The 26,772-nt window shown below is 41.9% G+C and overlaps 6 protein-coding genes across 6 annotated transcripts; 3 read left to right on the top strand and 3 right to left on the bottom strand.

The window, feature by feature from the left end:
* Window positions 1–1,293: 1,293 nt before the first annotated feature.
* J3D65DRAFT_693906 (uncharacterized protein) lies at window positions 1,294–3,424 on the top strand (the record flags this gene model as incomplete). Its single annotated transcript, XM_066803973.1, has 2 exons — window positions 1,294–2,029; window positions 2,141–3,424. Exons 1-2 carry the CDS (start codon window positions 1,388–1,390, stop codon window positions 3,422–3,424), a joined length of 1,926 nt encoding a protein of 641 aa, XP_066657289.1. The 5' UTR covers window positions 1,294–1,387.
* A 1,698-nt stretch (window positions 3,425–5,122) lies between these two features.
* J3D65DRAFT_305953 (chaperonin 10-like protein) lies at window positions 5,123–6,692 on the top strand. The gene has a single exon (XM_066795232.1). It carries the CDS (start codon window positions 5,389–5,391, stop codon window positions 6,466–6,468), a length of 1,080 nt encoding a protein of 359 aa, XP_066657290.1. The 5' UTR covers window positions 5,123–5,388; the 3' UTR covers window positions 6,469–6,692.
* Window positions 6,693–6,809: 117 nt separating this feature from the next.
* J3D65DRAFT_676094 (uncharacterized protein) lies at window positions 6,810–7,962 on the bottom strand (the record flags this gene model as incomplete). Its single annotated transcript, XM_066803601.1, has 3 exons — window positions 7,683–7,962; window positions 7,292–7,630; window positions 6,810–7,238 (listed from the first exon to the last, which is right to left on the bottom strand). The coding sequence occupies exons 1-3, from the start codon at window positions 7,884–7,886 to the stop codon at window positions 6,810–6,812; spliced, it is 972 nt and encodes a 323-aa protein (XP_066657291.1). The 5' UTR covers window positions 7,887–7,962.
* Window positions 7,963–8,964: 1,002 nt separating this feature from the next.
* Window positions 8,965–10,283, top strand: J3D65DRAFT_550800 (uncharacterized protein; the record flags this gene model as incomplete). The annotated part of the gene is made up of 6 exons (XM_066797009.1): window positions 8,965–9,121; window positions 9,174–9,515; window positions 9,570–9,665; window positions 9,717–9,871; window positions 9,924–10,047; window positions 10,108–10,283. The coding sequence occupies 6 exons, from the start codon at window positions 8,965–8,967 to the stop codon at window positions 10,281–10,283; spliced, it is 1,050 nt and encodes a 349-aa protein (XP_066657292.1).
* Window positions 10,284–10,894: 611 nt separating this feature from the next.
* Window positions 10,895–12,238, bottom strand: J3D65DRAFT_550042 (alpha-ketoglutarate dependent dioxygenase; the record flags this gene model as incomplete). The annotated part of the gene is made up of 4 exons (XM_066796980.1): window positions 10,895–11,242; window positions 11,293–11,838; window positions 11,888–12,121; window positions 12,170–12,238. 4 exons carry the CDS (start codon window positions 12,236–12,238, stop codon window positions 10,895–10,897), a joined length of 1,197 nt encoding a protein of 398 aa, XP_066657293.1.
* A 929-nt stretch (window positions 12,239–13,167) lies between these two features.
* On the bottom strand, window positions 13,168–14,658 carry J3D65DRAFT_550055 (uncharacterized protein; the record flags this gene model as incomplete). The annotated part of the gene is made up of 1 exon (XM_066796983.1): window positions 13,168–14,658. One exon carries the CDS (start codon window positions 14,656–14,658, stop codon window positions 13,168–13,170), a length of 1,491 nt encoding a protein of 496 aa, XP_066657294.1.
* Between the last annotated feature and the right edge of the window lie 12,114 nt (window positions 14,659–26,772).

Here is a 26,772-nt window from a genome sequence, read left to right on the forward strand (position 1 = left end):
AACACCGTGCACCGAGAGACTGGAAGGAACGTATCCCGTGTCGTCAAGCCCATCATAGTTTGAAGGGGGATAACATGGTGTTTTTTTCCCGACGCTGGCTTTTAATGGAGTGGTTCGCTCCCTTGAGCCGTTGGTGTTGATGGACGCAATCGCCTCATTCCTCGAGATGCTGAGGATATTGAGCTTTTGCTGCCTCACTTCGGTCTTTCTCACCACCCTTGCAGGCAGGTTGGTGAATCACTTCTTGTCTTCGACCGGACTCTTGTCCGGAAGCCCTGAGCTGGTTGCAAAGAAGATGACTCAATGCCGTCGCTGAGGCACCCCGACAGATATGCGTATAGGAGCCCTGGATAGAGATGTCCGCAAATGACCTCGTGCGCGATACGACTCGGCTTGCGACGCATTCTTCTCGATTCCAGCGATTTCGAGGCCAACGATGAGAGGATGAATTTGTCAGTGTTGGAGAGGGTGAGTCGCCGGGTCAGTTCATCCCACGTGCGGCGCAATCGCCCAGTAACTTGTTTCCTCTTTGAGCAGATAAGGCATGAAATTGGTCAAAATGTCAGGTGTTTTTGAGTAGCCGCTGAAATGGTACGTATCTGCGGATAATGCAGCGCGCGAATAATGGGAACTCTGCGACGGGCCAGGAATTGAAGCAACGAGAAAGTGCTGACGTCAAGCTACAGGAATTGAATGGGGCATTCAATGTGTTGCTTATTTGGATCTTCGACGTTTGAAGCAGCTACTGCAATGCGAAGACTGAGTGAGAATGCGAGTACGAGGCGGGTCAAGTCTTCCCACATGTTAGAGTTTCGGCAGCGCGATGAGCGCAAGACGGTGAACAACAGCGATGGCGACATGGGGTCGATGAGACGTGACCGTGGCGAGGTTGCGATATCAAGACGTCCCTCTGAGCCGAACGGCTGGCATGATTCAGGTCGTGGTCGGCAACAGCACCGCAGTATCAGACAGCCTCACGAACATGCCGTTTGACGATTTGGCGATTTGGCGAGGAGGCAGGCGAGCCGCACGGTCGTGGAACGGCAGAGGCTGGCACCAGCACAGGCTGGGGGAGGGCGAAATACGGCGGCGATTCATGGTGTTGTGGTCCCTGGACGAGGCTGCCAAACGACGGTCGACAAAGGGGGTCGTTGCGGGAACAGTGGCACCTGGCGGGAAGCGCCGAGCAAAAATGAAAAATTGTGGACGGCGTAGCCATGACGAAGAGGAAACGGTCCGCCATGCCCAAGGTATTAAAGACGGGCCATGGCGAGAGCGGACGACAAGGGCTGAATCGTGTCAACAAGAGTACAGCACTCGTCCCGTTCCGTAACGCAGCATACGTACCGCACCGCACCGACCACGCCACCCGACCCGACTGGACACGATGAGCTCGCACGCTGGAGGACGAAGCTGCAACTGCACGCCGGCAGCTCTGCGGACGCTGGTCCAGGTCGAACGGCTGCAGCAACAGGAACACCACCTGGACACGTCGTTGGAGTTGGCCGAGCAGTGCGAGAGTGCGTGCCTGAGGGTCTTGGCCTGTTGTCACTGCCGCCGCCAGCGCTTCGCTCTGATTGGCTGCACCGCCCTGGGCACGTGCATCCTCGACGTCCTCTGCAAGGCCACGGCAAACGCAACCTCAACACCACCAACTAACACCACCACCACCACCACCACCACCACCACCACAACAACCGCGCCAACACCATGTCCTCCTCCCGGCCCGCCTCTCCCTTCGTCCGCATGCGCCGGCCCCCTTCCCACCCCGGCCTGGTCCGTGTCTGTGTCCGCCTCGCTACCCGACTCGGACGCCGCCATGGCTCTTGACTCTCCACCCCCCTCCGCCGTCTCAACTCCCGCAATCGCCATGTCGATCGGCTCCTACCATCTCGACTGGGCTGACGCTGCCACCCTGCTGCGCGAGCTCGTGTCCCTGCGCCTTGGCAATCTCGACGAAGTCATGGTCTCGCTCGAGTCAGCCATTGTTGGCCTGGGCTCCGCCGCGGACCCTGCCTGTCTGGACGCCGTACGAGTCAACCTTCACCAGCTCCGCCTCCTCAGACAACGTCTCTCAGAGCCGCCTTCGCCATGACTCGCTGCACACCACCTCGAATCGTTGCTACCGCCTCTCCTCCAGGCCTTAAGACCATTTGTCCTCCAACAGCATCAACACCAACAGTCTACCCTTCGCTCAACCATCACACCTCTTGTCTCGTCGACCATGCTCTCTCGCAACAACTCTCCTCCTCCCTCAAAGCCTCCTCGCATCCGTCTGTCCTGTGACAGCTGCCAACGCTCCAAAGTCAGATGTAGCCAGGACAGGCCCGTCTGCACACGCTGCCAAAAGCACGGCTACAATTGCGTCTACAGTCCCTCGCGCCGCGCTGGAAGACCTCGCTTGCGGAGACCTGGGGAATGTCCTCTGCCCAAGACTTCAGACACCGTCGACGCTGGCAAGTCACAGCCCGCTGCGAGCCCGGTCCCGCAAATCACGCCCAACGTCTCTCGGGCAAACACACCCCCACAACCGCTCACACCACCATCGACCTCCTCTTCCGCCAGCCCAGACCACATGACGATGAACCTGGCGGAACTCGATCTCCCCCCTTCTCTGGACAGCCTGTCACCCCCGCTCGAACCATTTGTTTACGACAACGGCACTCACAATGTCCTCCACAACTTTTTCGATGGCTTTCATCATGACCTCGTCTTTCCGAATCACTCTTCACACTCCGACGTTTCCAAGTTTGAGTTTGGCTCATGCCTACCTGATGAAGACATCAACGGCCACAACATGGTGTATGACTGCTACGCGATGCCAGACCCCGAGCCGTCAAGTCACCACTCCAATCTCAATCCATGTACCGAGTCGGGCTCGTGTACCTGCTCGCTGGAGCTCGTCGATAGCCTTCTCCAAGATCCGCTTTCTCGGACCTCAACCGACGGGACTACTGGACGCGTGGCTGCCGCCATCCAAAAGACCAAAGAACTTTCGAATCGCTGCCGCAAGGTGCTTTGCTGCAGTACATGCTCCTCTCGAACTTCCACTGTTCTCATGGTGTGCGAGGCCGTAGACCAGGTCTCGGTCGCGCTGGGCCTGGGATCAATATGGTCTGATTCAGCTGGAGAACACGGTGATTCGCACCACGACTTGCTAAACGAAGGCCTGAGCCGGGAAGAAGCACCATTACAGTGCGGGAGTTACTCGGTCCGGGGCCTTGATCGACGCTTCGTCCTGCGGGCACTGCTTCTGAAACGCTTGGGAGAGCTCAAGGAAACGCTGGAAAAGCTACAGTCAATGGTCTCCTCGCCTGTGTCCACGACCTTCGCCTCGCCGTGCCACAAGACCTGTGCAGACATCATCGGTGAGGTCTCATCGACGCTCAACACAAAGACCGATTTCCTCAAGCTTGCTTTATGATACCACCTGCTGCACCGTGTTTCTGTTGGATAGAAATACGAACATTTCACCACAATTTCGCCTTTTGTTTTCCAAAGTGTTGTTTTGAAGTTGCCGATTTCTGCAAGTGCCATTCACCTTGGCCTTGGTCGTGATGAAAGCACTGGCTTCTGTCTGCATTCCATGAGAAGACTCGGAAAAGCCAGCCAAATGATGTGGTTATCACAATTCTCGCGCGACTGGACCCTCAATCTCAATCGGCCTGGCTCCCACCGCCATTCCCCCACAGATTTGCGAATGGGTTTCGCTACTTCCCGACGTTGAGCCTGTCGTCCGAAGCGATGATTCAGCTCATCGAACACGTCCCTTGGAGCATTGGCGTTGGCCCGCGCAATCTAGCCGGGGCACGGTGGCAGACCACGGCATTGGAAGTGGCGCAATCTTTTACGTAGCAGCCGTATCACGCCCTGGAATGCTCGCAGTTCCACGTTGACGAACATCTTTGATGTGGTTGGCCTTTCCCCTGAGCATCATGAAGCGAGCATGAGGCACTACCCCGCCCAATCAGAAGCAAACTCACGCTACCGACTGAGCACGAGGGGCCTTGTCGGCCCGTTCCTCCACAGATCGCCTGCACGGTCTTCGACCGCTATCTGGTGCTGGGATACGCCAATACCTCGGCAGCACGAATCGGCGTGGGACGACGAATGGCTAGGACCTGTTGCACTGACGCGCGGAGGCTGTGTTGTAATTGATTCTTGATGGATTTGGACACCCCAGATGCTCGCACGTTTTTCCCAACTTCATTCCTCGTCGACTACTGACAATCCGCTTCCCGGGCGTCCAGCTCAGAGTCCTGGATTCTTGGCCCTATAAACGGATCATTCCGGCAAGAATCCTTGCTGACACTGCCCCTTGACCTCTCGTGTCTGATCCAGAGACTTGAGATCTCGGCCAAATGCCATCTTCAATGAGTCCGTTCAAGCCATCGCTAGCTCGGCGCGGCATACCATCCCTGACTCTGGTGAGACCTTCCCGGGAACTGCGTACGAAGGAAGGCTCGCGCCGGCACGGCGCAAAACCGTAAAACACCAAGCAAAAGACAGGATATCCTAACGGTAAAAAGGCATTTTTCTGCGCATCGAAAATGCTTGTTTCAGTACACTACGCCTCTTGCAGATGTGAAAGGGTTTGGCAGTATTGGCCCTCCCGAGCACCAAAATAAGGTGAAGAAACGGCGATTCTCTCACATGGGAAGAAATCCATCAACTCGCTCCATCACGCCTTCAGTTTCGCCTAAGAGCACCCCTCGTGGCTCAGCCCAAACTGTCTTCGCTGACTTGGATGCGTCCTGCTGAACGCCTTGACCTTTGATTTGTTCAGGCGTCCACCTGGTCTCGAAATAAGCTTCGAACGGCGCGAGCAAGTGGCAACAAGCGACCTCTGTCTCATGGGCGCGCAGCAGGCCTGATGGAGAGCTTCTACGGCTCCAACTTCCCGATATCTCTAGGGAATAGATGCGGCGAGTACTTATCGAAAGCTACTCATCCAACCACGTGGCCATGATCCAAATGAAACACTTCTCGTCAACAGTCCAACCACGGCAGATCGATAACCCGCAGCTCTACTTTTCTACGGTGGTTCGATCGAAAGAATTCAGTGCTACCTTATCGCCACCTATCGCCACGTTTGGCCGAATTTGTCCCATGTACGCTCAAGAGATCTGTCGGCGAATAAAACGTCGGCGAATTAAGACGCGGCAGTTGAGCTCCAAAGTCAGTCGCCCTTTACGAATGAAGAGCACGTCTCAACCGGGCTAGAGTAGACCCGTATAAAGCGACATAGAGAGGAGTTGAAACTGTTTCCTCTGTACCGCCCGTAAAAGCGAGCGTCTCGCTATAACATTCCACATCTCCTCTACCTATCTCTCCCTTTATCTTAACAAACCCCGAGTCAACTACCTTGTGGACGAACACGTAGCCATCATGGTTGCCGACGAAAAGTTTGAGGGCTGGTGTGGCCTGGATCGAGACTCGGTGCACGGCAAGATGGTGTGGCAACAGTTCCAGCCCAAGCCCTTTGCGGACGACGATGTCGAAATCGCCATCTCCCACTGCGGCGTGTGCGCATCCGACTTGCACACCTTGAGGTCTGGCTGGCGCGAAACACCTTACCCCTGCGTCGTCGGTCACGAAATCATCGGCAAGGCCGTGCGAGTGGGCAGGAATGTCACGCACGTCCGCGAAGGCGACCGCGTGGGTGTGGGTGGTCAGGCAGGATCTTGCCTGCAGGCCGACTGCGAGCACTGCGCGGACCGCGACGAAAACCACTGCCCCAAGGCTCTTGCAACCTATGGCTCCATCTACCCGGACGGAAGCAAGACTTTTGGTGGATTCGCCCGGTACAACCGTACGCCGGGCCACTTTGTCTTCAAGATTCCAGACGCCATCTCGTCGGCCGACGCAGCTCCCATGCTCTGCGCCGGCATCACCGTCTTCAGCCCGCTCAAGTACGAAGGCTGCAAGGGAAAGAAGGTCGGCATCATCGGTCTGGGAGGCCTCGGACATTTCGGAGTACTGTTCGCCAAAGCCCTCGGAGCTGAGAAGGTGGTGGTGATTTCGCACACCAGCACGAAGAAGGAAGATGCCGTCAAGATGGGCGCTGACGACTTTATCGCTACGTCCGAGTCGCCGCAATGGGCCATCGCCAACCAGAAAACGCTCGACCTGATTGTCTCGACCGTGTCGACGCCAGACATGCCGCTCGCCCAGTACCTACTTCTCCTCAAGGTCAGGGGCACTTACATCCAAGTCGGCGCACCCGAGGAGGCGCTCAAAGGCTTCAACATGTTCAGCATCATCGCCAAGAACCTCAAAATTGGTGGCTCCATCATTGGCAACACCGAGGAAATCAAGGAGATGCTTCAAATCGCCGCCGACGCTAAGGTCAAGCCTTGGGTTCAGGAGCGTCCGCTCAAGGAGGCAAACGATGCGCTTTTGGATATGGAGGCTGGAAAAGCAAGGTACCGCTACGTCATGGTAAATGAAGACTACACCGGACAGTGATCCGAGAAGTCTGGGATCCGACAATTTGGCACTTCAAATATTTGCACGCAAATTTCACTTGCTGTTTTCACAATGCTTTTGTCAAAATTTGATATGCCTCGCACCAAATCACGGTGACCCGCGGACCGGATCTACTGAGTCGATCCTGACACTTGATGCAGTCGCTGTCAAGTCAAAGTGTGATACCAGCTACTCAAGATTTGCGTATTCAAAGTCCCCGACCTTCCAGGCAGTTCAGCTTGCCTAATTGGTTCGGCTGCCGTCGGCTCACTGTTCAAAATGCACTGAGTCGTCATGAATTCCACATCAAGTTATTGCGAAGTTTTGGCATTGAAGCAAGGTCAACCCAGATGCTCTTTCAAAGCCTCCAAGCTCCCCCTGAAATCGGCAATCTCAGCGACAGTAATGCCGAGCTCTTCCTTGGACACAAACTGGTCCTTGACATGCTCATACCAATCTGGAACCGCCTCTCCAAACTTGAGCTGCAGCGCCGCCTCTTGGCCGGCCACTCCGAGAAGCGCCGCAAACGACTCGACGGAAATCTCCATGAAGACGCCGGTCTTGCCCGTGACTTCCGACCACGTCTTGAGCAGGTAGTCGAGCGTGCAGACCTCGGCGCAGACGGCGGCGTACTTGCCGTGCGTCTTGCTTGGGTTGGCGAGGATTTGGCGCACGAAAACACCGGGCGCCACGGTCATGTCGCCAGAAATAGGGACTTTGGCTTCTTTCTTGGACGGTACGAGCCACACGTATCTTCCTGGCGCGAAAGGCTGATTTTCGGTTAGCTGCAAGCCATGGAATGTTCAGCAGGGCGGGAACTCACCACAGGCATCGGCTTGAGCATGGGGAAGTACGCAAAGTTGGACGGGTAGAAGCCAAAGAACAGCGACGTCGTCTTCGCCGCCAAAGCCGGCAACTCGTCACGAATGCGACGATCAACTACGGCCTTGTAGTCGAAGTGCGGCACGGGGTGCTTGCCGCCAGTAATTTCTTTTGCCGCTGGCAACGTGCTCCAGATGTAGTGCTCCAACGTTGGAATCTCGGCTGCCGCCCGCGCAAGCGTCATACCCTGGCGCTCTTCGATCTCGCCGCACGCTTCTTGGTTGTGCCCGCGGCGGAGGTACTCCCACCAGTTTGTCAGGGCAAAGATGGCGTGCGCGCCCTGTGAGGTGTGAGAATGTTCTTTTTACTGCGGTCACGCGTTGCAAACTGACCTCAAAGGCTTTCTTGACCGACTTCTCATCATCATAGTCTGCGACAACGATCTCTGCTCCTTTGGCCGCAATTGCTTTCGCCGCGTCACTCTCTGGGTTTCTCGTGACAGCGCGAACCTTCCACTCGCCCGTCTCCAGCATGACGCGGACGATGGAGGAACCCTGCGTGCCAGTGGCACCAGTGACGACAATTGTCTTTGCCATAATTCTTTCGACGCGTTTGCCTGTCGTTGAGCCGAGATTGAAGACTGAAGCGGCAGGAAAATGTTCCAAAGGTGCGTTCTTCTAGGTGTGTAGACTCTGATCTTGCCCAGAAACTCTGTTGCCAACAGCCGTTCCGCGGACGCCCCGCGGACGGACCTCGATGACTTGATGTAAAGAATACCACCTTTTCGATGTTTCGGATCATTGATTTTGTGCGAGTGCTTGCATAACTCGAAGCGCCCCGCCCCCGGCCGCGATGTTTTTACCGCAACAGGAAGTTCTCGGGGGTTTTCGGAGGGTTTTGCGGCAACGATCTGCCAACACCACAACAGTCAGCCACCGTCCACGCACCTTTCTGGCTTCTATTCCACACGTTTTGCCTCCGGATCAGGACGTTTGGAGTCTTACTTGTGTAATCCGACCGAAAAGGGTTCATTTGGATTTCATAATCGTCTCGCAGCGTCGACGCCCCGTGAGCCCCGGTCCCTTGGCCGAAAGGAGCGCCTCCAGAACAAAACCCCCGTCGATGACCGACGCGCCACCCCGTGTGCTCCGCCCGTTCCCCATGGGTCGTCCCGTCGGTCACCGGCCATTTATTCCCCGCATGCCCGTCACGGTCCGGTCCGAAAGCTTGGATGGACCTCAGGGCCTCCGGATGCTCTTCATCAGGACCCTTGGATTCTCAGGCTTCAGGCCATGTGGCTTTTCAGGTCTCCAGATCCACGGGTGAAGCTATGTCGGGACGGACTCGGCAGTTGGATGCTGGCAATCCTCCATGTCAAAAGTTCCAGAACATGGCTGACCGTGGGGTGATGATCACGCTCCTTCGGGGGGTTTGGTGTTGACGTCCATTCCATTTATCTCGCCTTTGCCGCCGCCCCGCTAGTGATTGGACGACTTTTCTGCGCTCTTTGCTCTTTGGACCTCGTCGTTGTTTGCTGTCTTCTGGAATCACACAATCAATATGCGTCCTTCATTTGGTTCCGTCTGCGCGAGGCGGATGCCTGTCCGCCGCGTCGCTGCTCCGCAATTTTTCGCACAAATCAGAGGATATGCTCAGGTCAAGGAGCGCGGCGCAATGATCAAGGAGCCTATGAAGCTCTCTGGCGTGCTCAAGGGCTACAACCAGTTCCTGGTCACGCCCACCGCCGGGACTGAATTCACTGATGCCAACCTGACCGAATGGGTCAACGCACCGAACTCGGATGAGCTGCTGAGAGATTTGGCAATTACCAGTAAGTTTGAACTGACAGCTCGATTGCGCCGGCGTTTCTCTAACTTTGAAAGTTGCTCGTCGCGGCGTCGTCTTCTTCCGCAACCAGAATGACATGGATACCACGGTCCAGAAGAAGCTCATCCAGCGCATGGGTGAGCTCACTGGCAAGCCCTCAACCTCCAAACTCCACATTCACCCCATTCTCAACCCGCAACGTGAGAACGGCGGCAACGATCTGGAAATCAGCACAATCAGCTCGCGGCAACGGAAGAGCTACTTTGGCAAGCACGACGGAAAGGTCATTGGTGGCAAGCGCCAGCAGATCGAGGCATGGCACAGCGACATTCAGTCGGAGCCTGTGCCGTCGGACTTCACTTGCTTGCGCTTGTCTGAGCTTCCGAGCTGCGGAGGAGGTATGGCTGACTATGAATTCGAGTCGTTTGAGCGAGGCTGACATGGTACGCAAGATACGCTCTGGGCCTCTGGCTACGAAGTCTACGACCGCCTCAGCCCTCCGATGCAGAAATTTCTGGAGCATTTCACCGCCAACTACGACGCGCCCTGTAAGTTCCTTTGCTATCGCGCTTTTTCTTGCAGTCACTGATCATGGACAGTCTTCACCGACATGGCAAAGAAGGCCGGCCTCAAGCTCTACGACAAGCCCCGCGGCTCTCCCGAGAACGTTGGCGCAATCCTCAGTGCCGTGCACCCCGTCGTTCGCACAAACCCAGTGACTGGCTGGAAGAGCATCTTTGCGCTCGGTGCCTACGTATGTTGTTCGCACATCACCTCGAAATGACACTGCTGACGCGGATTCGCAGCCCAAATCCATCAACGGACTCACACAGGAAGAGAGCGAGACGCTGCTCAACTTCCTCATGGAATTCGTATACCGCAACCACGACCTGCAGGTCCGTTTCAGGTGGCAGAGCCCCAACGACATGGGTAAGAGACGCCCCACCCCTCTCTGCGCTTGGGAACCCAAAACTGACTTTTGCTCCACAGCCATCTGGGACAACCGCAGCATGATGCACAACGCGACGCTGGACTACGACGACTACGGCGAGAGATTCGGATACCGGGTCTGTGGAATCGGTGAGAAGCCGTACTTTGACCCCAACAGCTTGTCGAGGCGCGAGGCTCTGGAGTTGGAGGCGAAGGAGGCGGAGGCTTCTGCATAGATGTTCCTTGGAGTTGGTGTGTCTGTACGATAAAAGAGGCTGCGTCTGTTTGTTTTGCATTTGATTGCTAGATCATCATGAGAAAATTCGAGGATCAAGTCGTTCAACTGTCTCTGCTGAACAACCATTACGAAGAAGTGAGGACGCACTTTGTCGTTCACGTTACGGCTTCCTGTGATCAAATTGCCTGCTGCTTCTCTTCCCTTTGCTTCTCGTTGGCCACCGAGAACTTGAATAATCTCGCGTTTGCGCGTGCTTTCAATTGCATTCAGGACTCGCACGACGCGGGCAGCATTCGCCTCCGCTTACGAAATGTCTTGGAACGAGCCGTTCTCCATGACAAATCTAATGCATCCGCAAGAACAAATGAAACGAAGCACAGGGAAGGGCGCCTACAACGGTCGGAGAACTGCTAGCGCATACAACTACTGGGACAGAAATGGTGCGACGAGGCTTTGGCAGCCAAATTGGAGGATCTGGTTTCGAAACAAGCATCACAAACCCCGCCACACAACAATGCGCAACAAACATTAAAGTCAAAACTCCACATTGTGATGCGATTTACATGCTCAACACCATGGTCTCAACCTTCTCCGCCTTCTCCACCATGTTCAAGCTTCTGGAATCGGCACCGGACCCACCGGCTTCACCACGCCCGGCAGCCACACCTGATGCGCCGTCCTGCTACCCCACGACAGCGGGTAGTCGATCTTGGAGTGGTTGAGACCCCAGTTCTGGAACAGCATGATGTCACCCTCCTCCGGCGGCCCGACCCAGATGTACTCCGGCTTAAGAATGCGCTGCTGGATGTCCGTCAGGAACTGTCGAACCTCGTCCAGGTCGTCGATGACCTTGGGCTTCTCGGTGGGGCTTGAGCGGAGGAACAAACGGCGCGCGCAATTGTGCTGCACCTGGAAAGACTTCTCGCCTGTGACGGGGTTGACCCACACCAGTGGGTGCTGCGCAATATTGTCAGCAACGCTCGCTCGATTTGAATGTGCAAACTCACCGTCTTCTGCCACTCGGGCTTCACGTTTGGAATCTTCTCCATCTCCTCCAACGGTGTCTCCCTGCCCTCCGAAGCCACACCAATGCCGTTCGGGTTGCCACGACCGCCCTTGACATACTCGTACGGGTACCACATGTACTCGACCCAGCTGTGATCGGCCAGCTTCTTCTCTTCCTCGCTCAGCATGTTGTACAGCTGTGCAGTGTCCAAAAACGCCGTGCGGCCAGGTTTAACCTTCATGCTTTGTCCAGTACCGTCGGCCCACTCAACTTCCTGCTCGCGCGCCTCGTTGGGAAGCTTCAGAGAGCGGAAAGACGTAAAGGTCGGCGGCTCGAACTGGTAGAATGTGCCGTCAAGGTGCCACCAGTGCCAGCGTGTCTTGCCATTCTCAAAGTCCTCCTCGCTCAGCGGTTTCGCGTAGTAGTGAAGGAAATCGGCCTTTCCCATGTCAAAGTTCTTCTTGCCGTAGTGGTCGTCGCCCTGGTAGCCTTTGCCAATGGTGAGGACTTCGCCGTCGTCCAACACCGAAATGTAGTTTAGCACACCCTATTGTCATGGTCAGGACTGAGTGTTGCCTCCAGGATGGTGCACTCACAAAGAGGCCATCGCCAGTTGGCCCAGGTGGGTAGAAGGAGTACGCCGTTTCCGCGCGAGTCAAAGCAGGAGCCTTTGGATCGAGGCGCTTCATGAGTTCCCACTGCTTCCTTGGTTCCAGCGCCTTCTGGTTCTTGACAACGACCAATTTGTTCTTCCAGATCTCGTCGCGCAGCTGCGTAAGAGCAGCATCGTCAATGTTGTTCAGGTCGAGGTCAACAATGACGGCACCAAACTGGGGGACGTCAGCTCAGGTTTACGCGCACGCAATGCAAAAACGTACGTTGGCTTTCTTGCCAGGCCCATGGTCCAAGGGCTGAATCTTGAAAGATGATGGCGCAATCGAACCCATTTTTGCTGTCTTTGATTGCTACTGGTTCTGAGCAAGAGATTGAAGTTTTGGAACTGATGGAAAAGACAAGATGATGGCCTCTGTCAAAGATGGCGAACAAAGGGTCGATTGATCAACGTCGAGCCGCGGAGCTCTGACTACAGATTCTGGGGAAAGCTCAAGACTCAAAGCCGAGGCCACGAGAGCTCGAGGATCACCATCGGCAAGATATCAAGCTGGCGGAAGCCCCCAAGCTCCGCCTCCGTGGGGCTTACCGTCGGAGTGCCCTCGAGCACCGAGATGTGGTACTTGCAGCGGTGGCAGACATCTTCCACAAGGCGAACTTTGGCCAAGGTCGTTCGACGCCTCGTTCGACGCCTCAGCGTGCTCGTAATTCACCGTCGAGACAAGGCGCGGGATCGAGTTGCACTGTCGGGTCGATTTGCCGTGCTGTGGCGAAAGGGGCCTCTGCGACAGCTTGTAGAACAGGAAATGCCATGGCGGCAGTTGCGAGGTTGCTCAAATTTGCCGAGCTGAGCGTTGTGAAGCATCGGGGGGTTTCTTCGAGTCATTGGTCGCCGCTCCGGCGGGGCCGACCATCTCGCATCAGTACGACGTGTTCGAGTTCGAGTTCGCCAGCCTGTCTCTTTGAGTGGCCTCTCGTTCCCGCCTCATGATCCTGTGAATCTCCTCTTGCAACTCGCCTAGGGAAATACTAGAAGCGAGCGCCGCTTTCGTCGCCTCTAGCACCCGAACCAAATTTGCACTTGCATTGCGTTAATCGCGGGGCTTCTTCTCGCGGCCGCGAGCGATTCAGCCGGGAGAACGTGGCGCAATAATTGAGCGCAATTGAAGTAAATGTTTATAGTCATGACAATTGTTGAATACAAAATCTGGCAGCCCCCAGGGATGCAAAATGAAGTTGAATCGCCGCTGACAAAGTCTGCCATCTACACGGGAATACTCTGATCATTCGACGTGAACAGGCCATCCGGATCGACCTTCCTCTTAATCTCTTGCAAGCGCTCAAAATTCGCGCCGTATAACCGCCCGCGCCATTCCGCAAAAGTTAGTTGCGTGTCGGGATAGTTTATGTACCCACGAAGAGAGGAGTCGGCATCCCGGAGCGCCTTTTCGAAAGGCAACATTTGTTTCTTCAAGTAATCCACCCCATCAGCAGGCCAGTCTTTGACGGCGTCGGCTTGCCATCGGATCAGCCACAGATTGTTGCCGTATGCGGCGGCTTGCTCTGTGTCTTTGATCTTTTGACTGAAGCCACCCCACAGGTCGAGGTATCCAGATTTCTTCATGTCGTCGCGCTTGAATGCATAGGTCGTGTATTTGTACAGAGTGGTTGCGAGATCCTGCGTGAAGGGTTGCGCCGCCGTTAAAGTGAGGGATTGAACGTAGAATGCTCGTCCAGGGGAATCGCCGCCATTGGGTTGGTCGAGGCCGGGCGCAACGTATGAATCGAGGGTGAAGAAGTCGTACTCGTCCTTTTTCAGCTTCGATCCACCCGGGAGCTTTTGCATCAAAGGCTGCATGATTTGGTCGAACTTGGCCGGATCTTCGTAGAAATAACCAGTCCCTTGGTACGGAGGAGAAGTCAGCTTCCAACGCAAAGCCCATTCCTCGGGTGCGTCTTTCAACGCGAAGTCCTGGATAGCCAAAAGAGCCTTCGTTCCAGTTTCAAGGTCGACATCGCCCACATCCAGCGTAAAGTTGACTGCGCGCTGGTATTTTGGCTTCCAAGTTCTAATGGTCATCGTCAAGATTACTCCCATTGAAGGACCGGCTCCCTTAGTGGCCCACAAGAGATCGGAGTTGGTGTATTGCGTTGCTTTGATGATGGTACCATTGTAGGCCATGTATTCAACCGCCTCAATGGTGTCGAGAGTGGTGCCGAGGAATCTCGTGGTCGATCCAAAGCCTCCTCCGCATGCCGACCCAGTGAGACCGACATGACCAGCTCTCACGTGAGGAAAATGTCGTTGGTGGTTATCCCACAGCCATTTCGCAGCCGGCCCCACACGGATGCCGCCCTCGAACGTGAAAAGACCCTTCTCGCCTTCCTGAAACGAAACAATCCGAGTAAAGGCACCGAGGTTGATGACGAGATTCCCAGGTTTTCCAAAGCCAAAGGCGCCGAACGAATGATCCCCTCCTAGGCAGGAGACTTTGGCATTGTTTTCAACTGCACAGCGAAGAGCAGCGGCGATCTGATCGCGGGTGTTGGGAAATGAAACCACCGCCGGGTCCGGCTTGAGACGCAGCTGGAATGGAAGAGTCTCTTGCGCCCAGGTCTTGTCGCCATCGAGGATGTTGCGGACTCCAGCTTTGGAAAGGCAAGAAGAAAGCGCGGTTTCCAGTGGGGAGACACACTCAGCGTGGACGGTCAGTAATGCTGCACACAAAAAGTGATTAAGAATGAAGAGCTTCATGATGAGACACAGCATTGAGGCGCTATTTGGGATGGCGAAAGAAGTAGCTCTTCTAAGGCCTCACGTTCGAGGATGCGGCTCTCATTTCCCAGTCTGTCCGTGCCGCAAACTCAGGATTGAATCTCCAAGAAGAAGGTGGTTCCGTTTTAGTGTTGAAGCTTAGCTTGTCAGTAAAGCTTGACCCAGGATTTCCGCCCTCGGCCGTTGATTTGCGTGTCGCAGCGGAAGCTTGAGCGCTTAGGATCTATGCGATGCGCTTGACTAAGGAGCGACTTGTGCTAGCTGGCAGCATCTTCGTGAGTCGTTCCACACCGTCTGTTTACCGAAAAGGAAGCTGCAATCTGTTTCCTGCATGGCGGACCAGTGAAACGGCCCTTGACTTCCATAGTGTATGACGCGGTTGGGTCTTGTCCCGGCTCGACCATGCAGCTGAACATGTCACATCCTTGCGACAAGGCGTTCGACGGAGATTCTTCAGTAGATATTTGGTCCCCTGTTTCCGGGTTAAGGAATGACATGGGATGACAGAGATTGAGAGGCGCGCTATAGTCTTTCGCGTCGCAACTCCCGCGCAGCGACGCTCAGCAGAAAGCCTTCATGGCTTCAACATTCACGCGTGTCTCCGCATACTTTTCGCGCCTGAAAAAGAAGCTGTCAGTAATCGGGAAGGGAATGCAACAGGTGTGAAAACGCAGCGATCCTGGGCGGTAAACGTCCAGAATCTATCAAGCTGTGACGTACACCCCAACGCTAGCGAGCTCTAACCCTGTGTGTCTCTTCCAGCCCAGCGGCGTCGCGACGACCATCTTCCTTGGAGCTTCGGTCAGGCACCGCGTTGAAGGAAATGTTTTCCGAATGTGGCCTACAAGGCCTGTCGATGACAACGCTGAACTCCTCTGCAAAGCCGCGGGCAGGTGCTAACGCTGAGGGATATAGTGGCAACGACGCAAGTGGCGAGCTGAGCGATGAGTAGAGGAACGAATCGAAAATAGAATTAGGCGATGAAGCGGGCATGAGTTGCGGGATCGACTTAGTAACGAGCGGAGTGAGAGGTTACGCGACTAGGTTACGCCACGAGGTTATGCGACGAGGTTAGCGACGAGGTGAGCGACGAGATTACGTGATAAGGTAGAAGAGGAGGAGGAGGAGGAGGAGGAAGAGAAAGAGGAATCTATTTTTTATCTAGTACCTAGCTAAGGCTAAGGTATACTTTCCCTTTTTAAAATATAGAGTACTATATTTTAGTTATCTATAGTATAGTATAAAATATCTAGCTAATACTAATACTATAGTAATTAGTAGTCTAGACTATAAGTTAGACTTAGCTACTTTATATAGAGCTAGTATTATAAAAATAAGGTCTTTATCTAAGATTAGATACTAAAGTTTAAAGATATTAAGTAGATTATTTATATTTTAATATTATATATAAGTACTATAGACTAAGCTCTATTAAATAGTTTAGCTCTTAAGTCTATAATACTAGTACTATTATAAGCTAATAGGTTATCTAATTAGTAGGCTATTTTTAAATAACTAATTATCTAGTACTAGAATATATAAGTATTATATAATATAGTATATATAGTTTATATTTTATAGTACCTAGTACTTAGTATTTACTACTTATATATATACTAGCTATTTCTAGTTAGCTAGAGAGTAGATAGTTATTCTATATAAGTTATATAATAACTACTCTTACTCTTTATTTATTAATTATTAGTAGTCTATATTAATTTACTCTACTAGGTACTATTATTATATATCTATATATCTTTACTTAGTATTTAGTATATTTAGAATAGTAGCTCTAGTATAAATAGAAGCTCTAGTCTATATAGTTAGCCTCTAGCCCTAGCTAGAATAGTTAGTCTAATTAATATATATTTAGCTTATATACCTATCTATAAGATAAGTTATAAAGTAGTAGCTAAAAGTACTATAATCTTATTAATTAATACTATAGTATAAGGTATATATATAAGAGTACCTATTTAGAATATTATAGTATACTAGTATTATAAAGTTACTTCTACTATCTTACCTAAAGGCTCTAGTTAATAATAGTAATATAGATATATAAGGCCCCTTATTAAGACCTTCTCCTTACTAATTAAAAGACTAGTAGCCTACTATAGGATTAAAATAATATATTACTCTAAATTATAAAATACTCTTCTAATCTTTTACTTAAGGTATTAATTATAAACTACCTATATAACTACTATAAATCCTACTATATCTAACTATTCTTATAAGAATAATATAATTAGTAACTAGAATATACTACTAGCCTAGGAGCTTAAAGCCTTTATAGACTATAAGAAGAACTAAGCCTATAAGGATAAGCTATTTACTTTAGAGATTCTATAATAAGTAGAATAGATTACTAAGCTCTTTAACCCTCTAACTACTTAGAGCCTATTAATATAATAGAATATTACTAAATAGTATCGCCTAGATTATCTATTTTAATAGGATAATAGTAGTAATTATAAGAAAGATATAGTTATTTATACTATTAAATAGATAAGTAAGGTATATAATAGGCTATATAAGCTATTACTAGTATTTTATATATAAATTAGTATAAGTACCCTAGTTACTCTAGATATAAATACCCTAATAATATTAAGAACTAGTCTATATTTTTAAACTCTAGTAGCCCTCTTAATAGCTAGATATAGCTCTTATTTTAGTTAAGATTTAGTATATTTACTATTTAGCTAAGCTATAAAGAGCTAGCTAAATTAGACTTCTATACCTATATAAGTCCTAGAATTACTAGATTTATAAGTACTCTAGTTAGAATAAAAATCTTTATATAACTAGCTTAGTCTATATAAATAATAGTCCTTAGCTATTATAGATAACCTAGTAAGTACTACTATACTAAAAACTAAAAGCTTTAGTTTCTTTATATAAGTACTTTTAGACTATCTAATAACCCCTAGATTAGGCCTATAATAAATAAATAAGGCCCTAAGAATAGTAGGTATCTTTAAAGTAAAAAAGAGAAGTACTTTAGTAATATCTTAAAGATTACTATTTATAAGACCTTTAATAACTAATCTAGTAACCCTAGGCTAGTTATTAGGCTAGTTAGATAATTATTTTTTAAATAGTATTTATCTAATTAGTTAAGCTACTCTAACTATATACTTAGTAAATCTACTATCTTTATTAGCTTATATACCTATTATTACTCTTTAAGAATATTTTTTAACTCTTATACTTAACTCTCCTACTTATAAACCTTATATAGAGTATATCTTATAACTTAATATTCTAGCTTAATCTAATAATTTAACTAAGACCTCTCTATTCTAAATACTATAAGGATATAGTTATAGTTCTTTTAGTTTTATAAAACTACTACTATACTTCTAAATATAATTAAGAGTATAGCTCTTAAGTTAACTTAGCTAAACCTTAGTTAGTACTTATAAATAGGAAAGTATATATTTATATACTAGTTTAATTATAGCCTTATAGGCCTCTATTAATAAAGGTAAAGGATATTATATCTCTCTAATAGAAATAATTAAATAAAACCCCTAGTATAGTAGTAATAAGAATATAAAGGAGATATTACTCTATAGTAAAAAGAACCTATATATTAATTATAATATTAAGTAGTATAAAAACCCTTATAAAAATAGTCTTAATAATTATTAAGGAGATAAAGGTAATAAGATCTAATAAAGGGGCTATTTAGATCTTTTAAGTATTTAAAGAGCTAGAATAATAGTACCCCTATTAAAATTATATATCTAAGCTTTTAATACCTATAGTACTAGTATAGAGTAAATATAGGCCCCTTTTTCTATTAGGGCTACTATATTAATAGCCTTTATAGTAGAAATCTTTCTATTTCTACTAGTTTAGACTATAAGAATCTTTATTCTACCTATATAGATATAAGGTATACCTACTATAGATTTTAATATAAATAATATAATTAGCCTTAATTTACTAGGTTTTAGAACTAGTACTACTAGTAGCCCTAGTACTTAAAGATTTATAGCTAGGCTAGGCCCTACTAGTTAAAAAATAGATACTTAAAGTAAGGAAAGATAGTACTATAATACTATAAATAAAATAGAAGAGATTATATAAGGCCTAGTAGAATATACTATATTAATAAGCTAGATTACTAGGCTCTAGGGGCTTATCCTTAACTAGTAATATATATAAATAAAAAGCTTTAAGAGTATAAATAATAGTATTAATACTCTTTATAGCTTATTAAATAAGTACCTAGCTAGTTTTAAATCTACTAGTAATACTATAAATAATACCTACTACCTCTAAAATAATATAGGTTACTTTTATCTAGATATAAAGAAATAGTACTATTAGAAATACTATATCTATTCTAGTTTTCCTCCTTCTAAAATCTATAATTATAGAGGACTACTAAACCCTATATAACTACTACTACTTTTATACTTCTAGTTCTATTTTTTTAATAGTATAATATATAAATAATCTCTACTACTAGTAGTAGACTAATAAATTACTTAGTATATAGATAATAACTATAACTACTCTTATACTTTTCTATACTTCTACTCTAATAATATTAGCTACTTTAACCCTAATCTAGGTAAAGATAAGATTAGCTAGAGTAGTAGTACTATAATATATAAAAAAGTAGTTTACTATACTATAGAATAATTTATTAATAGTACTTAAATAGCTTATATAATATTTAGTACTAGAATAGTATAACTTAACCTATAGAAGTATCTTAAAGGAACTACTAATATATAGTTTACTTTATAAATTATAAAGGAGGACTATATCTATATATATACTAAGGCTAGTATTAAATACTAGGTTACCTTATTTTAAAAGGATTTTAGTATAATCTAGTATAAGATAATTAATACTTTAAATACTATTAGCTTTAGTCTTAAAGACTTTATAATTACTTATATCTACTTAAGATATATAGCTAGTTTCTAGACTATTTATAACTAGCTTACTAATACTTTTACTAAGATTAATTCTTTCTACTAGTAGTAGCTAGAGGAGCTTATACCCTAAATAACTATATAATTCTTTATTAAAATAATTAAGAGTTATTACTAAATCTAAAAGTATCTAGTATAATACTATAAAGTAGATAAGGGAACCTTCCCCTAGTAAGGCTAGAAATAGATAACTAATTAAAATTACCCCTATAGCTAAATAAACTATAAAAGGACTAATAGAGGATATATAGCCCTTTAGTATAATATAAGTACTAAGAGACTAAGTAATAATAAATAGATTATATACTTAAAATAACTTATATTACCTACCCTAGGAAATATAGGAATAGGATTAAAAAAAGAGTTAGATTTAAAATTCTAATTATAATAGTCTAAGAGTAATAATATAAGGAATACTAGTAAGAAATAAACTACTTATAGATAATACCTTATATAAGGTAAGGAAGCTAAAGATAAGTCTAATAAGAAAGAAAAACTAGCCTTTAAAAAGCTAAATTCCTCTAATTTTAAGATAATAAAAAAAGAAAAGATAGAATCTACTAACTAGCCTCTTAATATATTAGTCTATAACTATAGCTAATACTATTATTTAATAGCTTCTAACTAATTCCTAGACTAGCTTAATATAGGACCTAAACTAGCCCCTATATATATAATAGTATATAATAGTTATTAGAAGAGGTTCTAGTTAAAATAATAGCTATATTACTATTTATAGGGTATAGATTACTAATATAGTTCTTTAAGAGCTATTTATAATATATAGAGTAAGGATATATTTATAGCTACTATTAATAATAAGTAAGAGTCTCTAAAAAGACTTAAGACTATATAATAGGATAATATATAGCCCCTTTTTAACTATAACTTATTCTAGTAATTTATATATTAGTATAAAGCCTACTCTTTCTATTTAGCTTAGCTATATATACTATACTATATTAGGACTAAAGGAGTAAAGCTAAAGGCTATACTCTATTAATAGATAGTTTATTTATAATAATAAGTATAATAGATTCTAATACTAAAGAGACTAATAAAAAGGCTTTATTTAATAAGAATCCCCTTATTTTAATATCTAAATAAGTACTACTAGGGTTATTAATAGATAATAGCTTATTAAAGTTCCCTTATTACTAGTCCCTTAAGTATAGCTTTTAGCTCTATATATTAGGACTTATAGATATTATATATCTTAATACTAGAGTATTATCCTTACTAATTACTTAAAGCTTCTTATAAGAGTAGCTACTAGATATAAAAGTCCTTATACTTTTAAAGTCTATATAAATTAATAGTATTAGTACTATAATATTATATATAGACTATATACTCCTACCTTTTTATCTACTAGAGTATATAAAAGATAGTAAAGCTATAGCCTATATTCCTTACTATATATATATTATTAATTAAGATATATTAGTCTTACTATTAATAGGGAATAATATTCTATATCTTAAAGTAATAATTATAGACCTTAAAAAGAATTAAGTAATTTAGCCCTATCTTAATAAGGGAGGCTTTAGAATCTTAGTAATAATAAAGATATATATAATACTAGTATATTAATATATTATAATAAGTAAATATACTAAAGTACTATTTTATAGTACTATAAAAGTACCTATCTATATATCTAGACTAATATTACTAATCTAATACTATAAATTCTACTTTAATTATAGTATAAGACCTATCTCCTTCCTATAAAAAGGAGGATCCCTATATTCTATTATAGTAAATACTAATATAACCTAGATTATTATATAAAATAACTCTAACTAGACCCTAACTATCTTAAAGAATATATAATTAGGTAGTCTAATAGTAGTAGAGTTTAATATAAGCTACTAGCTTATTAATAAGGACTATAGTCTAGTAGCCCTAAATCTATTACTCTTAATAATAAAAGAAGAAAGACTAGATAATAGTATCTTAATCCTTAGCCCCTTTAAGACTAAGGAATATTACTAGGCCCTTATAGACTAATTTAAGAATCTATTTACTAATTAAAAGGGGTTTATTAAGATTTCTAAAGAGAAATAGATATATATTCTACTAGTTTTAAATTAGAGAGATAAATTCTAATAGATATAACTATATATAGCCTTATAATAAGATAAAGAATTTTAAGATAATACTCTTAACTCTATATATAAGTAGGGTAAAGCTAAATAGGTATAAGATAATATAAGTCTAGAGTTTCTAGTCTTTATAGTATAGAGATAGGTCCTTAATAAAAATAAAGAGCTTAAATAGAAAGATTATATTATTATTAATATCTATATACTAAATACTATTATAGAGAAGGATAGCTACCCTCTACTACTAGTATTTAATATTATTTTAAAAATCTAAGGGTATCTCTTTATTTTAGTAGTTAATATAATTATATTCTTCTACTAATAGAGAGTATATATAGAGAACTAATATAAGCTAGTAATACTTACCTATTATAGAGTAAAATAAAGTAATATTACTCTTATAGGCTACTATAATAGTATTTAATATATATAGTAATAATATAATATATTACTCTAAAATTACTAGGCCTTTATATACCTCTATATTAATAATATTATTATCTTCTTATAATTACTAGATAAGTATATCTAGTACTTAAAGACTATCTTTATTAAGACTAAGTTAATATAAGCCTATCTATTAAAAAAACCTATCTAGGGTACCTATTAATTATACTTTTAGACTAATAGGTATTAGGGCTAGAAATTACTACTTTTAATACTAAGATCTAGGCCCTAACTATTAGCTCTAATTAATTACTACTTTATAAGTAATTTATATTTAAACCCTATACTATATAACTTTTCTTTTTTTTTTTTTTTCTTTTTTTCTTTCTTCTTTTAAAATATTTTCCCTAGAAAGAAAGAAAGAAAGAAAGAAAGAAAAAAAGAAAAAAAAAAAAAAAAAAAAAAAAAAAGAAAAAAAAAAAGAAAAAAAAAAAGAAAACCTCTCTTCTTTTAAATTATTATTATTATTATTATTATAAAGGGAGACTACTATAAATCTTACTCTTATAGCCTTTTATTATTATAGTAGGTAGTAGTAGTAGTAGTAGTAGTAGTTAGTATATATAGCCTATTAAGTATATACCTTACTATAGAAGATGCCTTTTATAAGGTAGTTAGTATATATACTATTAAAATAGAATTCTAATTAGTCTAGTAGTATTTATATATACTAGTAGAATAGGCTACTAGGGCCTTAATATTATTTATATAAGTTATTATTTTTAGTAATAAGAGTAAATAAGTAGTATAGTAGAATAGTAGTATTATATAATAAGTATAGCTTAAATAGATAGTAGTAGTAGTATAGCTACTACTATTATAAGTAGGACTAGCTACTTACTAATATACTTATTTAGCTAGCTAAGATACTAGTATTAAAAGAGGTATAAGAAATAGTAACTAGTAGTAAATAAGTAGACTCTATAGGATAGGAATAAAATAACTACTAAACTAACTAAAATAAGCTACTATCTAGCTATTACTTTACTATTTAAGTAGTATAAGATTTAGGTATAAACTATAAGTATAAATAAATAAATAACTAAGTATTTAGTAGATAATAGTTTAACTAAGTATAAAAGACTTTATTTATATAAGTAGTACCTCTTAATAAGTAGCTATAAAAGGGGGTATATAACTAGCTAATCTACTACTAAAAATACTAATAGTATAAAACCTCCTATTACTACTAAAGATACTAAATTTACTTATACTTTTATTAGCTATTATTATTACTACTAAACTATATAGAACTATACCTTTCTAGTATTTTAGAGCTACTTATAGTCTTATTTTCTTACTAGCCTAATCTTCTACTTATATCTAAGCTAAAACTATAGCTAAGAATAAGAACTATAATTACTAAAAGTAACTATTAAAAGCTATAAAAACCGTACTAGCTAGTAGTACTATACTATATATTAAGTACTTAGAGGTTATTAGGGCTAATAGTATTATAAAGTTCTATAGCTATTAAGGTAAGGAGATAGTATCTATCCTATATAATATAGATACTAGTAAGTAGAATAATAAGCTAAAGATTATAAAAATAATAGGTACCTTACTAAATATATAGTTATATAAGATTAAACTATAAGAGAGTAGTTACTAATAGGGGTAGATAGTATAGCTATTATTATTAGTAGTAGTAGTAGTAGTAGTCTAGTAGTACCTTTCTTCTTAATAAATAAGGACTATAGTAGTAGTAGTAGTAGTAGTAGTAAATTAATAGATAGATATTATAATTATTATTATATCTAGTAATAGAGTAAAGACTTTAAAATAGATATAAATAGTATTATAGGTTAGCTAAAAACCTATAATTATATTAAATACTACTTAGTATTAAGTACTAGGCGTACCTATACTATAACTACTAGCTATAACTATAAGCTATATATACTAAAGTTACCTAACTCTTTAAGAGCTATAGCTACCTAGATAATTTAATTCTAATACCTATATATATATTATTAATATAATAATAGAAATAAGAATAGAACCTCTTATATCTATAATAAAGACTTAGCTAAGTAGTTAATTTTAAGAAGTATATTACTACTAATAAGCTAGTAAACTACTATATAATTTAAGATTAAGATAAGGTCTCTTCTCTTATAATATCTATTTTTTTTTAGTTATAATTTCTAAGATAAATTAGATAATAGAATATAAAAAGATCTTATTATATAAATACTATAAATAGCTATCTTTATTTTTTTATAATTAATACTCCTAAGTAGACTCCTTATTAATTTAACTTATATCTTATTATATACTCTTCTTACTTAGCTTTATCTCTTATACTTATATACCTTATTATTAAATAGATAGTTACTTAAAACTAGCCTACTAATTAGATAACCTATTAGCTTATAATAGAAAAATAAAGATTATTAAATTATTATATCTTTTCTTATACTAACTCTCTTAATATCTAGGAAGGTCTAAAATATCCCCTACTAAAAATACTAGGTATATATTTTAAAAATAATATCTATACTAGTTAGCTAAGCCTTACTTTAAGTCTTATAGTATAAATACTAGTAGATACCCCTATAAGCCTAGAGGACCCCTAGGTATATAGCTAGAGCTACTTTATATAAGAAGTAGAGATTAATATATAAAGAAAATATAAATAGTCTCTTACTCTAAAACCCCTATAAATAATAAGGTTATACTATATAGATTAGATTAAGTTAAGAACTAGTTAGTTATAGCTAATTTAAGATCTAGTTAAAAGAGTAAAATAATAAGATTAATTTTTATAGCTCTTCTAATTCCTTCTATATAAATAGAAGGAAACCCTAATAACTCTTTTTTAAAACTAAAAGAAAATTCTATTCCTTTATAAATTTATAAAGTTAATTTAAATAATCTAAAGCTACTTAAAATAGTAATAGAATAGGGGCTTTATATAGAAGTTATTCTTAAGCTCTTTAGTAAACTCTTAAGATCTAAGGAGATACCTAGTAAGAGTTAGTATAATAAGACTTATAAAGTAGAGATTATTAAGTTACTCCTTAATAAGAAGTACTAAGTAGCTACTATAAAAGAAGTAATCTCTTACTATAAATAGTTTATAAACTACTATAGAAATAAGATTTTAGTAATCTTACTAGTCTATATAATAGATAAAGTTATTAAAGAATAAATCTACTATAAATACTTATTTTATAAAGGAACTATATTCTCCTATAATTTAGCTTATACTACTACTAGATAGCCTATTTAGAAGTACTATATTAAGATCTTAAACCTATCTCTCCTTATAAATAGAAAAGTACCTAAGTACTAAGTCTAGCTCTACTAGATTAAGAATAAAATTTAAACTAATTATAATTAATTTATCTTAAATAACCCTATAAATACTAAAATAATAATTATAGTATATATTATATCTAAAATAAGTAGTAAAGTAGCTAATTACCTTCTTCTATTCCTTAATACTAAAGAAAAAGAAGAATTACTTATTATTAATACTAATTTATATACCTTTTTAAAAGATAAGTTTAATAGTCCTTTTAAAAAAAAAAAAGCTAAGAATAGTCTCTAATACCTATACTTCTATATTAGTAATAATTTTTAATTATATATTACTAAATTTATAGCTCTAGCTTTAGATATAGACCTACTTTAGTCTTAATAAAAAGAAGAGTTTTATACCTCTTTAAACTTTTAATTAAAAATATATATAATACTCTATAAGGATAATAACTATATTAAGTTCTAGAACTATATTAATAAGGTATCTACTATTATATATAACCTAAAGAACTACTAAGCTTCTTATATATAAGTAAGTAAATCTAAAGCTAAATAATAATAAGAGGAATATTTTAAAAAAAAAGCTAGTATTAGCTCTACTACTTTTAAAAAACCTAGTTATACTAGTACTTTCTTATATACTACTAAATCTAAAGAACCTAAGAAACCTATAAATAATAGTAAAAAGGATACCTATTATAATTATAAAAAAAAAAAATACTAGATATAAGACTATATAGTTTCTATTAAGGAAATAGATATATAGCTTAAAAAAAATAAACTAGTACTTAAACTAGAAGAATCTTTTAAAAGTAGTAACTTAAAAAACTCCCTTTTTTAAGCTCTAGACCTACTTTAAAGATAATAATTAAGACCCTTTAATTTAAAAGTATAAATATTAGAATTAATAATTTTATAAAAGGATAAGCCTTTACTATATCTATTAAAATCTATAAAGATAGAAAAGCTCTCTATACTAAGATACTAATTAATACTAGTACTTTTAAGACCTACTTTATCTACCTATAATTTATATAATATCTTAATACTCTTAGTATATATAAATATAAAATTACTAGGGGTATACTTAAGGCCTTAGGATTTAATAGATAAGTAGCTATTAAATTAAAATATACCTATTTCCTTACTCTTACCCTTAATTAAAAAATATATAAAATATAGGCCTTTATTATAATAATTAGTTATATAACCCTAACCCTAACCCTAACTCTAACCTTAATCCTAACCCTAACCCTAACCCTAACTCTAAGTAGGATTCTTAGTATAAATAGGGATATACTCCTATTAAT

This window comes from Phyllosticta citribraziliensis (assembly GCF_038025025.1).
Source record: "Phyllosticta citribraziliensis strain CPC 17464 chromosome Unknown J3D65scaffold_4, whole genome shotgun sequence".
Classification (NCBI taxonomy): Eukaryota; Fungi; Ascomycota; class Dothideomycetes; order Botryosphaeriales; family Phyllostictaceae; genus Phyllosticta; species Phyllosticta citribraziliensis.

Excerpts from the sequence above, each read along its gene's own strand:
- J3D65DRAFT_305953 (XM_066795232.1), top strand. The coding sequence starts at position 5,389 with ATGGTTGCCGACGAAAAGTTTGAGGGCTGGTGTGGCCTGGATCGAGAC.